Genomic DNA, 15,125 nt, shown 5'->3' with positions numbered 1-15,125 from the left:
AAACTAGCTGCCAAGAGCCGGGCACGGTGGTTGCCGTAACACAAACATATAGTCTTGGTGTGATCTATTCGTTCTAAGTCTTTTTAGGCAGCTTGATTATCTATACTCAGAGACTTGGCACGCAATTCGCAATAGATTGATGCTGGTAGACGTGGTGGAGGCTTCAAATAGCGAAATCGATATTAAATCCGCAGTGATAATGAAAACTATTTAAGCTGACTACATTCGCAGAAAAATATTTGGTAAATCAGAGTAGCAATCAAACCCTCATTTCATCTCCGCCATTATATAAAGCACATCACAGCAATGACCAGCATCCGTCGTCTTGCTCTCTATCTCGGAGCTTTGCTCCCGGCTGTCCTCGCCGCTCCCGCAGCCCTTCACAAGAAGCCTGATGCTGTACCTAACAAGTTTATTGTCACTCTTAAAGAGGGCGCTTCAATTGATACCGACTCTCATCTCGCCTGGGTAAACGACATCCACCGTCGTTCTTTGACCAAGCGTAGCACTGCTGGTGTTGAAAAGACTTATAACATTCATACTTGGAGTGCTTATGCGGGCGAGTTCGATGCAGAGACGATTGAGCAGATCAAGTCGAGCCCCGATGTACGTGTTCTCTATATACTAACGAAAAGAAGAAAAGCTAATCACGCTGCCAGGTCGCGTCTGTGGAGCCAGATTACATCATGTACCTGTCGGATATTGTCGAAGATAAGCGTGCTCTGACCACACAATCTGGTGCTCCTTGGGGCCTCGGCACTGTTTCCCATCGCACATCTGGGTCTACGAGCTACATTTACGATACCTCAGCTGGCTCTGGAACTTTTGCCTATGTGGTTGACTCCGGTATCAACACCTCTCATCAGCAATTCGGCGGGCGCGCCAGCCTTGGCTATAATGCTGCAGGAGGACAGCACGTCGATACCCTTGGCCACGGTACTCATGTTTCTGGAACAATTGCTGGATCTACATACGGCGTTGCTAAGCAGGTGAGTAATTTTTCTTCCTCGATCTTGTTGTTATCAATATATAAGTGTATTTAAGATTGACTCGTTACTATTAATAGGCTAGCCTAATCTCCGTCAAAGTCTTTTCTGGAGAGAGCTCCACCACCTCCATTATCCTTGACGGCTATAACTGGGCTGTAAACGACATTGTCTCGAGGAACCGTGCCAGCAAATCTGCTATTAATATGTCACTTGGAGGACCTGCCTCATCCGCTTGGACGACCGCCATTAACGCAGCGTTTAACCAGGGTGTGCTTACCATTGTCGCCGCCGGCAATGGCGACTCTCTAGGAAACCCCCAACCAGTCTCTAGCACTTCTCCTGCTAACGTTCCTAATGCTATCACTGTTGCGGCGCTGGACATCAACTGGCGCACTGCTTCCTTCACCAACTACGGTGCCGGCGTTGATGTTTTTGCTCCTGGCGTTAACATTCTGTCGTCATGGATTGGATCCAACACTGCTACTAACACAATTAGCGGTACATCTATGGCGACACCTCACGTTGTCGGTCTGGCTCTCTATCTTCAATCTCTTGAAGGCCTCACCACTCCTACCGCTGTCACTAATCGGATCAAAGCTCTGGCTACCACTGGTCGTGTAACCGGTAGCCTTAACGGCAGCCCCAACACTATCATCTTCAACGGAAACAGTGCTTAAATCGATGATAAAGTGAAACAATCAGGGGAAAGCAGCTTAGCCGTCGCGTAGTTTCCTTAAAAAAAAGATGATACCCATTACTGGGTGTGGTCGGTTCATCGATTCTGCGGCATTTTTAACTGAATTCACTTTTAGAGCGCTAAAAAAAGAATTATATAATAAATACTTGTTCTCGATGTTCAAATGAAGTTGCGTAATTTGTTCGAAAATGGCGAATATTTTAGTGGTGGGCTATAAGCCATACATGTCTTATTAATATGACGATGACTGTAATTCACAATTAAAGAAAAAGTTCGTTAAACATACAGATGAAGCATAGAAATTAAACCGGTGGTAGTAAAATGGTACCAAATAAATTATCAAGAGTAAAAATATGAAGGAAGCCTTCAAAGAGAGGATAGAACGTTTATAGGTGCTACTAACGCAGCCTGCGCTAATGACAATACTATTTAGCCATTAATACCCAAATTCTGCACGATGTCAATCAAAATATCCTGCAAAATCTTTCTCATAAATTCTTTACTAAAATATCCATCATTATAGGCCACTGAGACCGCCAGCCTATCACGGAATGTATAGCCATGGCATAACGCCGACGGGGTGGCAACAACACTGGCCTTCCACACGTTTAATACTTCGATTAGACCTTTATCGTCCCCGACGACATACTCCCGCTGAAGGTATTTTTCGACCAATCCAATAGAGCTATAGTCAAAAGGTCGAACCTCGGGCATCTCTGGTGGTGGTGATGAACTAAAAACGGCCAAAACATCTCTAGTCAGACGTCCGTTTATGTCGATTACACTCTGCAGTGAGCTTCCATCTTTCGGCCGATACTTCTTCTCTGGCACGCTTCGGTAAATAGAGTTTAATTCTCTCGAAAGATCTTTCCAATCTTTTTCCGGTTTGCCACTTGTTCCAGGTAGGATGTCTCGGACTGCTAATGGTAACACTGCAACCAGAGAAGAGGCACCAAGGTTAGGTCCAGGGCTTGGTAGATGTGGTCTCATATTGATATATAACACGCTCGCATAAGCTTGAGCAGCTGAGTGCTGGGCAAAGCGACTGGTGATACTATCAAACTCGTATGTAAAGCACTGTTTACGCTAATCTCGCGTTTCTGACATTCGGTAACTATTGCTGCAGTTGTTTCTGACTCTAAAGATATGGCAATATGGCTAGCATTTCTAGGAAGACCGCTCTTGCCGTCTGGTTTGAGAGGCAGTCCAATAGTAGGAAGAGCTTGTAAAAAAGGAGCCAGTACATCTTGAGAAATTTCTTTGAGACGAGTTGCTTCCGTAGAATCATCATCCACGTAGCCAGTCAATTGATCACCGCTTGGACTGTTTATCTCGTAGGCAACTTGCTCGATAGCGTAGTTGTCTAATGTTGTGGATAGTCCCTTAGCGATGACAGACGATAAAATGGTCATAAACCGATGTGCGAGTATGAGAAGCCCGGTACCATCAGTGATCCAATGCGGTATGTACATTACCAGTTCCTGTGAAAGGGGCAGCCAATAACACAAAGGAGTTTCGGCATGCCTTAAAGATGAAAGAAGTACATGCGCTTCTGGAATTGACGTATTAACAAAGAAAGTATTTTCAAGCCAACTGTCATGATCATATGGCCTCAAGTCAGTAGTAATGGCGTCCCCAACTGACGACGGTGCGAACACAGCACCGAATTTGGGATGTCGGTCTCGTAACACAAGCCATGTTCGCTGTAAATGTAGCACCGGTTCTGTAATGTATGAGGGAAATTGCAAGTGATGGGCTTGGAATAATCCGAAATGGGTCTTATCATAAGGTGCGCCCAATGTGGCTGCCCATTTCACAAAATGCTCGTTTGCGTCTAGAGCGCGAGTGACAATACTGGTTGGCTTTGTTCCCATTGGGGCGGCCATAGTGGCTATTCTATAAGTTTGGATCAAATATTACCTGGAAAATGATGAAAAAAAAGAAAGATTTCGCTACACAGCTGTGATTTAAGTTATTAAAGGACGGAATACTTGTAGGTGAATCGTGGATTATTATAAAATACCAAAGTAGTGGACCAAGGTAGTATCTTGCTAGCGCTTACGAGAGTTAATAGCATACTAAAGTTAAACATACTAAAGTTAAAAAAAAAAAAAAAAGAAAGAAAGAAAGAAAGTGCAGCTATGAAATAACAAACTGAATAAAATAAATAAAAATCTTTGTAGCGAATATATTTTTAGTCATTTCAGTTGCCGATTTCTTTTTCATCTTCATCCATTATTTTTTATTTTTTATTTTTGCTATTTTTTCATTTATTTTTTCATTTATTTTTTCTTTTCTCAAGCAAAAGAAAACAAAAAAAATTGTCAATCGTTTGTTCAAATATATACCTATGTTAGCACCTCTTCCCATTTCCCTTTCTTCTTCTTACCTATCCACTATTCCTTCGTTCCTTCGTTCCTGTCATCCTCCCCCACCTTTTCCTTTTCTAGACCTTTGTCTTACACCTTTTTTTTTCCTTCTCTTTCCCTTATTGTTATTGTTATTCCCTCAACGTAGCATTCTTTGATCACTATCTCGGTAATAAATTCTTACCAGTAACATCATATATATTAAGATTATCACAACGTTTTACTAATTGCTTTATATTTTTTTTTACATCCACGACTCTCTTAAAACTGTCATTATGAGTCATTATACATATCTTACTCGCATTATACAATATGAAGAAATATGTTAATATATCCATGCAGGAATAGTTTTGAATAAATTATTATTTTCATCACTATAGAGAGTATTTCGTTGCATATACCTATAGAATTATACTACCTACCTTAGTTATACTCTGCACTCCGCACTAGTATGTACATGCGGCTAAATTGGTATGGCCTTGATAGCACTGGATTTGTCGATAGATGGATGACATGTAACCGCTTGCATACTAGGTATGTACGGTAAATGCACTTACCACCCCTAAACCAAATTTTATGGCTAAAGCTGTCATTACTTGGTAGAACCATAGTTCATCTCAGTAGTTTGATAGGATAAAGCACGGGTATGCAATTCGTTACACTATTGCGTCACGCGCATCTTGCGTAAAATGAAAATGTTATTATTACCGTCTTTGCCGTCTTATCGCAATATAGACCCCGAAACTCACTAGTTCAGTTAGAAGTGAAGTAGCCGGATACGGCATCTAACGGCACTGTTAACCAACCATATACCAGATAGCTGCTTAACACGTTAGCTTAGCTTCATCTACAGTGGCTTCGATCTTTCTGAACATGTTTAATTCTTCTAGTATTTTTCGATTTCTTTATCCTCTAAAATCTGGTAAGCACTCAGGCGCCGTTATAGAATACTCAGGGTTAGTTCAAACGCTCTTTCTCCTTCAAGTAAAATGAAACTATGAGGAGTTTGTTAATATGACTTCTAAGATTTAACGGTAATCGAGTTTGACAGTTGCTTACGGCAAATTCTCATGAAGTCCACCAAATCCCAATAGGGGCCACTGACTACTGCTTGTTTGCAGATCTTGATGCATCCCCTTCATACGGCGACTACGGCTAGCGTATTGAAACTAGCAGGGAAATTGTATACATTACATCATGCAGTATATTATTCCAACACCATTGAGTTAAAGTTGTAAAATCTAGCTGTCGAAATTGCTTAAGCATAATACTGCATCGGGGTGTGTTTTCTCCTTCAGAAATAGTAGATGCACATGTTCTGCCCTTCGCCAACAGTGGCTCCGATGGTGCACCCGACTGTGTTGCAAGGGAGAGATCTTAGGATTAAGACATGCGATTATTTGCGTGAAAGAAAATTCTCTGATCCAAGATACGATAAAAAGAGACTGTGTCCTAAATATATACTATAGGCCATAGTCGAAAATGCAATTTTGGTGAACCGCCAACCATAACGGTGCTTTTCACTTTTCATAACGACGCCTCTTTGCAGTTTTATGCCAGAATTAGCACATTCAATAGGCCGACATTTATACACTAGGATGTAATAATAAACTCTAAACTCGAGATTTCGAGATTGACAGGCTCTGGGGTTATCTCCAAGTGACCATAGTACAACTTCTTAAGATGACATTTAAATAAACACGGCACCCTCTCTGACACGTCAAACCCAGGTTCTTAATGTTACATTTAAAAAGCTGAACGTCGAGTTTAAAACAGCCTATGTATTCAACGTTTATAATATAAATAAGTACCTCTGCTAATATTGGCTGGGATTATATTAGCTGTGGCGATGTTAGCTGCAATTGTATTAAGAGTAATACAAACCTGTAAAAATAGACAAAGGAGGCTATTTTTGTACTCAATATCATAGTCATGTGAGAGATTCTCATGATTGGATTAAATACGATGATTTTCGTAGGTCTTTGGTTATAAAAATTGGATATTTTGTTTCCAGCACACAAGTGATCAAGAGCATGCCGCCAATTTCGTGACTCTGCTTATCATTACTTCTTTCAATTAAAGATATCACAAAGGCATTGTATGTTATATGTAAACTTTGAAGTTAAATTTTGAACATAACGCTAAAGCAGCTTTCTATATGTATGGACTCAATCCACGATCTATAGTTTTAAGATGCGTTGAAAATATGTAGCTCGTATATATGTACCATTTAGTTAACAACCTTCAGGGTTTCGCTGAGCGGCAGCTTCTCAGGCACAGTAGTGTTGTGAGGGCCAGGCTCGTCACCATAGTTCAGGTGGGCCTTCAGTGAGTAGTCATCAGGTACCTGGAGGAACTTCTTGATCTCTGCTTCAACAGGAGGAATGGCTTGTAAGTGTTGGAGGTTTGCACCCAGACCCTCCAACTCAAGAGCAGTCCAGACGAGAATCTGAGCCATACCAGTCGCGTGCTCCGCAAACTGAGGGAACATGTGTGCAGCAGACTGGTGCTTCTCACCTGCCTCCTTAATAGCCTTGCCACTTTCCCAGAAAACAACCTGCCATTATGTTAGTATTAAGAGAGTGATTTCCTCTGACTGGTCTCTAAAAAGAGAATAATGCACCTACCGATCCATAAGATGCTTTGTGCGATTCGAAGACACCGCTCATAGTATTCCATACTGCCTCACCGGCGCCTTTCAGAATAGGCTCGGACGTCTTGATGATGATATCCCACAACTGCTTGTGCTTCTCGCCAGTAACAAGAGTAATGCGACCTGGCTGGGTGTTGTAAGAAGATGGCGAGAATGAAAGAACCTCAGAGACAATCTCTTCAACTCGCTTGTCAGAGACAGCAGAGGTGCCTTTAAGACCATAGACAGTGCGGCGATGCTTAGCAGCAGCCAAGAACTGATCAGCGGATACAGAGGGAGACATGTTGGTTATACGGTGTAATTTAGATGCAGAAAAGAGTTATGTTGGTATGATGCGAAATCTGAATGTTGTTCAATTTCTATAGCGGCTATAGCACAATAAATAAACATTCCTGAAGTCTTTTCTTTTTTTTTTAGTTATTTATAACATCCTCTAAATTAATCAAGCTTAGAAATGATTATACGCTGGCATTACGGAGTAGCTTGCTGACACATAGTTTGTAATGAGGTAGTCATTGATTTCTCGGAGAGCGTGGTTTTCAGTACAGAAAGCGGCAAACACGCCGCTTAGATAATTCCCGCGCGGGTAACGCAATAATCAGCGCCTGCTAGTCACATTTATAGATAGGCGTCAACATCTTAAGATGCTACCCGCCCAAATGATTGGTAATGCAGGCGCTTGCGGATGCAAAAAGAGTAAATAGTACACTAAGGTGCTTTTAGTCGGTTGCAGATCGGAGGAGTGCAGGACGTTGGCGACAATTTTCTGAGCGGTCAGCTCGTATCAGTAGTGGCGTGCACGCTTTTGGAGTTTGCGATGTGTGTAGTTCGTACACCGTACATCATTGGATAACAAGTGCATTATAGTTTGAAAAGAGTATCTAGGCCCACTTTGTAGGAATATATGCAAAACGAAGAGGGGAAAACAGGAAGAAGAAAAGAAAAAGAAAATACAGATAACAATAAGAAATTGTGGGTGATTACTTCCAAGATGTCGCTGCATACTCATGTACAATACAACAAACAGTGGCTTTTGTCAACAGATCTGCTGGCGTACTTACAACTGTCAAGCTGCTAGAGATACTCAAGAGCACGATTAACCCAATGTATTGGCCATGCTAATGAAGTCTCGAAAATTGTGTAGGGTAGCCGCTCCAAACGAGAAGAGTCATTATTCGCACAACACACATTCGATAATCGCACAACATTTTAGCTTTAGCCAATTAAAACCTAATAACCCTTGTTAATACCTACTTTTTACATAAGTATATTACAGTATCAATAACACTATGCTACTATACTCCTCTATAACCTTTTATAATATATCCCACTAACTGTGACCACTAACCACTATATTATAGTGCATATTATTCCCGGTTATTTCCTATAAAATCCCCTTTAAGAAAAGCTACATACTGTGCATTTTCTAACTCTCTTAAGCCTAGTGCTTATAAAAATACGCTAAAATGTTATGTGATTAACGAATATGTGTTGTGCGAATAATAGCACTCAACGAGAAGCAGAGATTAACCTATAGCTCATCTTTATAAGATATGCAGATTATTCCTCAAGTGGCCAAGGAAAAAAAAACATTTCCAAGAACAAGAGAGTAATATTTTTTTTTTTACATTAGGCTTTAAAATTTCTACATTTTTTAAGTGTACTCTACTTGAGTAATCACAAAGCATTTCAAACATTTTCACAAAAGTTAGTTCTTTTGCCATGGGCCTCAGTCGTACAGCCTCTAACTATACCACTTTGCAGATACAGGCTACACAATCATACTTAGTGTACTCCGTAGTAAATAGGCACAATTAACGATATTTTAATTATGGTTAACTACTCCGTAATAAAGCGACAAATAGCAAGTGAAGATTCTCATCATCTCTTTATCGCATTTTGTTTGGAACGTATCTTTAATTATCTTCTTCGGAAATTGCGGCGTGCACCCGCTGAATTTAACTGAGCCGCTAGCTAAGTAATTGGCAATTAATCAGCAAGGGCTCTTAAATGGGAATTATGAATAGCAATTGTTTGTGGTTAAAAAGTGATCTTTAAATTAATTTCGTCCTGGAAGCATCAGTAGTCTATTTAAAGAGTTTTATGGCCATTGTTAAGTTATGTTATACTTGATTCGAATACCACCGGAGTGCATCAATATATATTTACCAAGTGCACTACCTTTCTTGGTACTCTTACTATTTCGCCCTGGCTTAAACAATGTGTTTAGGTGTTTTGAGGCAGAAAATCGAAGCGTCCATTTTAGTGGTGGGCTGCATGCCTAAATCAAGTCTCCACAGGGAAGTGATCGATTTATCGATATGTGAACGGCTCACTCCGCTTCAATAATCGCAGATGGTTGTGCCTCTAAACATTAGCTATAGATTAAGTGACTTAATGGAGCTAATAAAACAAGAAGCCATTTTTAACAGATGTTAAATCTCAAGGTGATCAAATTATCCCAGCGCTCAGCGACTGGACGCTACAATCCTCGGCTTCTTAATGGGTTGACATCCGCTATTCTAGCAAGTTACCAGTACGTTGCGAATGGACTTGTTCCGTTAATAACATCCATAAAGTTTTGGGCTACGATGCGGTGAACTTGCTCAGAAGGATGAAGAGAGTCATAGAACATGAATGAGTCCCGGTCTCCAGGTAAATCAGTGCAATTTACTCCTCCCGAAGACCAGTGATGTATATAATCAAGGACGTTGAGGGTACTCGTGCCGTTGAGATATTTCTGAGGATTTTGGTGAATTTCTTTGAATAAAGTGTTGACGTCTAATGGTTTACATACAGATTCCCCCAGCTGTGGCATAATTATAAAGCTTCGCCCCAGAATATTGGCTAACGTCTATCATAATTTCCATTAGATGCATTATTCGTATTAGAGTTGAAATGATATATACATACATCTTGGCCAAACGCGGCCTCCATCGGAGGCATCTAATGCCTCTGGAAGTAGTAATCCAACTGGCGGAGGCGTATTATTGTGAGTTGTGAAGTAGTCCAATCTCGACTCATCAGTATAACTGTCTCCAAAAACAACAAGGTTTTCGAATTGACCTCCAAACCAAGAAGATTTACCGATGTGGTTGAGTGCGTTGGATTTGATACTGTGGTCATCTTGAGCTCCAGCTAAGCTAATTGCAATGAAGAGATGTAAGAACCGTCGCATCTTGTTATCAACGACAACTAAAAGTTGCACAGAGTAAAACGGGAAAAGATACACTGGGTAAAAACTGAATAAAAATGAACGGGCGGTTTTCAGAACAAGCTTGAAATTTAGAGGAAGAGCTCGCTCAATTGATAAGGACATAAGAATATATGTATGTAATTCTTTTTGTCTAACAAACGCGCGCACGCACACACACGCGCAGGAAAAAAAAAGAAGCACAAGATATCTCGTAGCTTAATTACTATATAAGTCTTAGCTTTAATATTTGCAAGCAGTACTGGGTAGCCAAAGAAGCAAAGCGATTCAGCTTCGGCACTGATAAACGATACTTTTGCAATCTCAGTGATCAAGCTACTCTCGTCCTTTGACAGACATTAGCCCCATACTACGTGGCGCCCAAGGGCCAGAGACCGGAATCAGTCTACTAACTATTTTAGGTTAGCATATCTGCTTGCAAATAGCAAGTTTAAAATAGCTCGGAATACGGAGTAAACTTTGTCTCTGTGCCTGCCGGATGCTATTACGGTGTCGGCGCAAATCATTTTCCGCTGCCAAGCTTTCTCAATATTAATGTTATTGGCGCTCTTCCGAAGAGCTATGAGCGGCACGGGTAGATTGAAATCTAGGAAGAGATATAAATAGAACTAGGCGATATTTGGATGGAGTGCGGCTGGTATGCTGGCTGTTTGAGGATCGATCTGATATAGTCAAGGTACCATCTTGAAACCAGCTTGCTTCCATCACCTTGATCTACTAATAATCTAGGCCTACCTAGTTATGGCTGCTTATGGTCATGGCGTTCCAGCGCAGAGGCGACTGAAAATATAGACATAAAACAATATGACCTCGAGAAATAATTTTGTAGCAAAGGCTATTGTTTAGTCATTTATAATAGTGGTTCAATGACATAGAATATTCACGTCGGGAAACGTTTTTCTTAGTTCAATACATGTATTTGGTATGTATTTATATGATAGTATTTATTTATACATAAAATGGTACATTGGCTGAATTTTTTTTTAAAAATATAACGCAAAAGGATTAAAATCTCATTTTAGTAAGCAGATATTGTTACTTCGACAGTCACTCAACCCCACTCTGCCCAACCTCTTCTCAACACAGCAAAGCAACAATGGCGAAGTTATATGGCATTTCTGACTTGCACGTTGCATATCCTATTAACTCTTCCCAGTGGGATCTTTTGAAGCCTAAACCGCCTGGTACGGGCTTGATCCTCGCAGGCGATATTGGTGAATCAGCTGCGCACTTGATTAGTGTGTTTGAGCGCGCCAAAGCTTGTTTCACACATGTATTTTGGGTCCCAGGAAACCATGAGCTCTACTCCATCTCTCCCTCCGTGGTTAAGCACCCAGCTGATAATCTTCGAGGAGAGGAAAAATATAACGCCTTAGTGGAGCTAGCCCGGCAGTACGGTGTCCTTACTCCCGAGGATGATTGGATGGTCTGGCGGAGGCCGGATGGTGTTGACGTCGTGATTGCACTCATATTTACGCTGTACGACTATTCTTTTCGCCCAGCAGACGTCTCTCGAGAAGGCGCGTTGGATTGGGCGATGGAAGACAATGTTTGGGCAACGGATGAGGCGTTATTACACCCAGACCCTTATGAATCACGGGACGAATGGTGTACAAACCTATGTGAGAGGTGGGAACAAAAGTTTTCCGAGTATGCAGCACGGTATCCAAATACTAAATTTGTGATCGTGAATCACTGGCCGCTACGAGAGGATTTGGTATACATTCCCAAGATCCCACGATTTTCCTTGTGGTGTGGGACTAAAAGGACTCAAGATTGGACGGAACCTGGGCGTTTTGGTGCCGACTATGGAGGGGCACAAGTGGTCGTAACAGGACATCTGCATGTTAGACGTACTGACGTAAAGGACGGTGTGAGGTATGAGGAGGTCAGCTTGGGATATCCAAGACACTGGGAAAGGGCACGAGATGAAAGTAAAGGGGTGAATGAGATGCTGAGGGAAATCTTACCAGGGAATGAATCTGTGACAGAAGGACAACGTGTATGGAGGCCGCGAGGCTAATACATTCCTTGAAACGCGCGAAAGCATGATTTAAGATAGCTTTATTATCGACAGTAGTTTTAGTATTTATCGAGGTATGTCCGAAAACACAATTAGCAATACCGTGAATGGCCTTTGACGAGCTATGATCCTGCACTGAGATGTGACTATACCGACGGGCGTACAGCATATCCATTTGCGAGAAGGCTTAATAGCTATTTCACGAGCTTTTGCGATGATTGTTAAAGTTTGTTTCTCCCTTTCTGTGTATTGAAATGGTCCTCGATTGTGTACTCCTGTGGATCAGCTGCGGGTGTACTTCGTATCTAGCATTTGTCTTCTTTGTTTTGCAGTATTGTCGTAATCATTTTCGTCTCTTATCTAACCAAGATGAAGGCAAATGGAGAAAATATGATAAAAAGGAAGGGTAAAAAGATCAAGAAGTCTTGGTTTCCAAGAAATCTCCGTTTCGTCGTTAGAGTGCTAACGTTACAACTTGGCCCTACGCTCACTTGTTTGTGCTTGTACCAAATAAGTTACTGCGGATGATTCCGTGCGGCTAAAGTCGAGATTAATGGCTAAAGGAAAGTCTAAAGAGCATAGTATAACTTGATGCTTATCCAGGAAAGGAAAGTACTGCTGCGGTTACTAATAACAACGAACGGCCGATTTTGCATCTTTGTGGATCCCAGCTTGGAAGCCCAAGACAGTAGGCGTAGGCAGAGAAATTACTGCCGGACGTAGGTGATGCACGGCCCCAATAGATTATGGGACAGATTTGTAGGTGTTAGTGGTATTTATTTGCACACTCTTCTTTTTCCCCTCATTTATTTATTTATTCATTTTTTTCTTTTAAGATGTAAAAGCATCGTGTCTTCATGTTCCATCCTGATGGGAATGAAGGCACGTGCTATACTAATCGTGTAAGACTTCTTGTATAGAGCTGCTTCGCGCCGATGTTACATGCCTCTCGAATGTAACCCATGACTAAGTCACAAGTTTCAAACCCATACTAGTGCGAATTATTGTAGCGCATTACTCCGTACTTGCGGTTCTTATATACCAAGGCAAGCGGGGCCTCCGCTTTTACGATTACAGCCCCTTACACTGCTAACTGCCGTCTTCAGGCACTGAAGGAGCGCTTTTTAACCATTGCCCCAGATTACTCTATGCCGCAACGAAATCCTACGTTACGCGCTTGTGAGGGGGGCAACTTTCTATTTCACCTTCCTATTAATGCATAAATTTTTATATTAAGATAAGATAAGTGATGTTCTTTCATCCGTTATCCGGCTTGTACGCACTGAAATGTGCTGAATATGAGAATCATGCGTCAAGCTTCTAATTCCTTGTACTACTGAGACCAAAAAAACCCCCCCATCTTTTGCGTGACTCTATGTATCTCAATAATTTCAGCGCGTGTCCCTACATTGAGCCGAGTTGCGGTGGGAGAAACATGTACTTTTAAAACAGATGAGCAGCTTACAAAGATTGATTCAGCCAACAAAGTAATGTCAGGAATGTAAGGTTATCATTTGACAAAATGGATGATCCATAAAAAGGAATTTAGCTCACCAGACTAAGTCATGATGCTACCTTCTTAGAATAGGCAAGGATGAGGAGAGGGAAATAGGAAGCCAAGAAATCAATGGAATACGTTCTATAAAAGCGCTCTGTATGCCTATCAATGATTACAAGTTCTCATCGGTTGGCTAATAAGGCTGTGACCTGGTCTATTCTTTCTGTTGACTTTTGATTACATAGATTGATCATTTTTACCTTACTTTATATCTTATCAGGCACCCTAATCATGACACGCCTCCTCGACGCCAGCTTTCTGCTGCTTCCTGCCATCGCATCGACGCTCTTTGGCACTGTCTCTGCACAAAATGCGACATGTGCACTCAAGGGAAAGCCAACAGGCAAAGTCCTAATGGGATATTGGGAAAACTGGGATGGATCAGCTAACGGTGTTCACCCTGGATTTGGCTGGACACCGATCGAAAACCCCATCATTAAACAGAATGGCTACAATGTGATCAACGCCGCCTTCCCCGTTATTCTATCAGATGGCACAGCGTTATGGGAAAACGACATGGCTCCTGACACTCAGGTCGCAACCCCAGCTGAAATGTGCGAGGCTAAGGCAGCTGGAGCCACAATTCTTTTGTCAATTGGCGGTGCTACTGCTGGCATAGATCTCAGCTCAAGCACAGTCGCTGACCAGTTCATCGCGACCATTGTACCAATCTTGAAGCAATACAATTTTGACGGTATTGATATTGACATTGAGACCGGCTTGGTCAACAGCGGGAATATCAACACACTTTCCACATCACAGGCCAACTTGATTCGCATCATTGATGGTGTTCTTGCTGAGATGCCTTCCAACTTCGGCTTGACTATGGCACCTGAGACAGCTTACGTTACAGGTGGTAGCATCACGTACGGCTCTATTTGGGGATCCTACCTACCTATCATCCAGAAATATGTTCAAAACGGCCGGCTGTGGTGGCTAAACATGCAATATTACAACGGCGACATGTACGGCTGCTCTGGCGACTCATACGCAGCCGGCACTGTTCAAGGATTCATCGCTCAGACTGATTGCTTAAATGCAGGTCTTACCGTCCAAGGCACCACAATCACGGTTCCATATGACATGCAAGTACCTGGTCTACCTGCGCAATCAGGAGCTGGCGGTGGCTACATGACCCCGAGCTTAGTTGGACAAGCATGGGATCACTACAACGGTGCTCTGAAAGGCTTGATGACGTGGTCAATCAACTGGGACGGAGCAGGCAACTGGACTTTTGGCGACAATTTGCTTACTCGCATTGGTTAGAACAAAATGAAGAAAGGAAGAATAGGCATTGAAGTCAATATATTTGACTTTTTACCGGAGAGATACCATGTTTGATCAATGACACACCTTCAAGCAGTATATAGTTGGACTGACTATTTAGTCTATGTACATAAAAAAATAGCTTCATAGCCTTTAATGAATACGGGCAAATATGAAAAAAAGAGCAATTTTACTTTCAGTATACTGCTCTGATATATTAAATGAAGACTCCGTGTTAAGTCGACGTTATTCGCCTGTGAAGTACTACTTACGGAGTGGTACCTAGGTAGGTACATGTAGGCGTCAGCGATTACATAATCCAAAATAATATTTTCACTTTTGTATACAAAAGTAAT

At 41.7% G+C, this 15,125-nt stretch overlaps 6 protein-coding genes across 6 annotated transcripts; 3 read left to right on the top strand and 3 right to left on the bottom strand.

Annotated features, from left to right (window-relative positions):
* Nucleotides 1-306: 306 nt before the first annotated feature.
* Nucleotides 307-1,666, top strand: GGI43DRAFT_423865 (S8 family peptidase; the record flags this gene model as incomplete). Its single annotated transcript, XM_083208293.1, has 3 exons — nt 307-606; nt 660-989; nt 1,067-1,666. 3 exons carry the CDS (start codon nt 307-309, stop codon nt 1,664-1,666), a joined length of 1,230 nt encoding a protein of 409 aa, XP_083058770.1.
* A 449-nt stretch (nt 1,667-2,115) lies between these two features.
* On the bottom strand, nt 2,116-3,636 carry GGI43DRAFT_428615 (uncharacterized protein; the record flags this gene model as incomplete). The annotated part of the gene is made up of 2 exons (XM_083208986.1): nt 2,750-3,636; nt 2,116-2,711 (listed from the first exon to the last, which is right to left on the bottom strand). The coding sequence occupies exons 1-2, from the start codon at nt 3,570-3,572 to the stop codon at nt 2,116-2,118; spliced, it is 1,419 nt and encodes a 472-aa protein (XP_083058769.1). The 5' UTR covers nt 3,573-3,636.
* A 2,631-nt stretch (nt 3,637-6,267) lies between these two features.
* On the bottom strand, nt 6,268-7,196 carry GGI43DRAFT_409144 (Nitroreductase-like protein). The gene is made up of 2 exons (XM_083206467.1): nt 6,683-7,196; nt 6,268-6,612 (listed from the first exon to the last, which is right to left on the bottom strand). The coding sequence occupies exons 1-2, from the start codon at nt 6,989-6,991 to the stop codon at nt 6,286-6,288; spliced, it is 636 nt and encodes a 211-aa protein (XP_083058768.1). The 5' UTR covers nt 6,992-7,196; the 3' UTR covers nt 6,268-6,285.
* Nucleotides 7,197-9,481: 2,285 nt separating this feature from the next.
* Nucleotides 9,482-10,211, bottom strand: GGI43DRAFT_409142 (uncharacterized protein). The gene is made up of 2 exons (XM_083206466.1): nt 9,622-10,211; nt 9,482-9,562 (listed from the first exon to the last, which is right to left on the bottom strand). The coding sequence occupies exons 1-2, from the start codon at nt 10,025-10,027 to the stop codon at nt 9,498-9,500; spliced, it is 471 nt and encodes a 156-aa protein (XP_083058767.1). The 5' UTR covers nt 10,028-10,211; the 3' UTR covers nt 9,482-9,497.
* A 716-nt stretch (nt 10,212-10,927) lies between these two features.
* On the top strand, nt 10,928-12,695 carry GGI43DRAFT_409140 (uncharacterized protein). Its single transcript, XM_083206465.1, has one exon. The coding sequence runs from the start codon at nt 11,019-11,021 to the stop codon at nt 11,943-11,945; it is 927 nt and encodes a 308-aa protein (XP_083058766.1). The 5' UTR covers nt 10,928-11,018; the 3' UTR covers nt 11,946-12,695.
* An 886-nt stretch (nt 12,696-13,581) lies between these two features.
* On the top strand, nt 13,582-15,085 carry GGI43DRAFT_409139 (chitinase). Its single transcript, XM_083206464.1, has one exon. The coding sequence runs from the start codon at nt 13,735-13,737 to the stop codon at nt 14,767-14,769; it is 1,035 nt and encodes a 344-aa protein (XP_083058765.1). The 5' UTR covers nt 13,582-13,734; the 3' UTR covers nt 14,770-15,085.
* Nucleotides 15,086-15,125: the final 40 nt, after the last annotated feature.

The sequence above is a fragment of the Trichoderma evansii genome, assembly GCF_050947405.1.
Source record: "Trichoderma evansii strain SZMC 28006 chromosome Unknown GGI43scaffold_15, whole genome shotgun sequence".
NCBI lineage: Eukaryota > Fungi > Ascomycota > Sordariomycetes > Hypocreales > Hypocreaceae > Trichoderma > Trichoderma evansii.
This window is presented reverse-complemented; position numbering and strand designations above follow the sequence as displayed.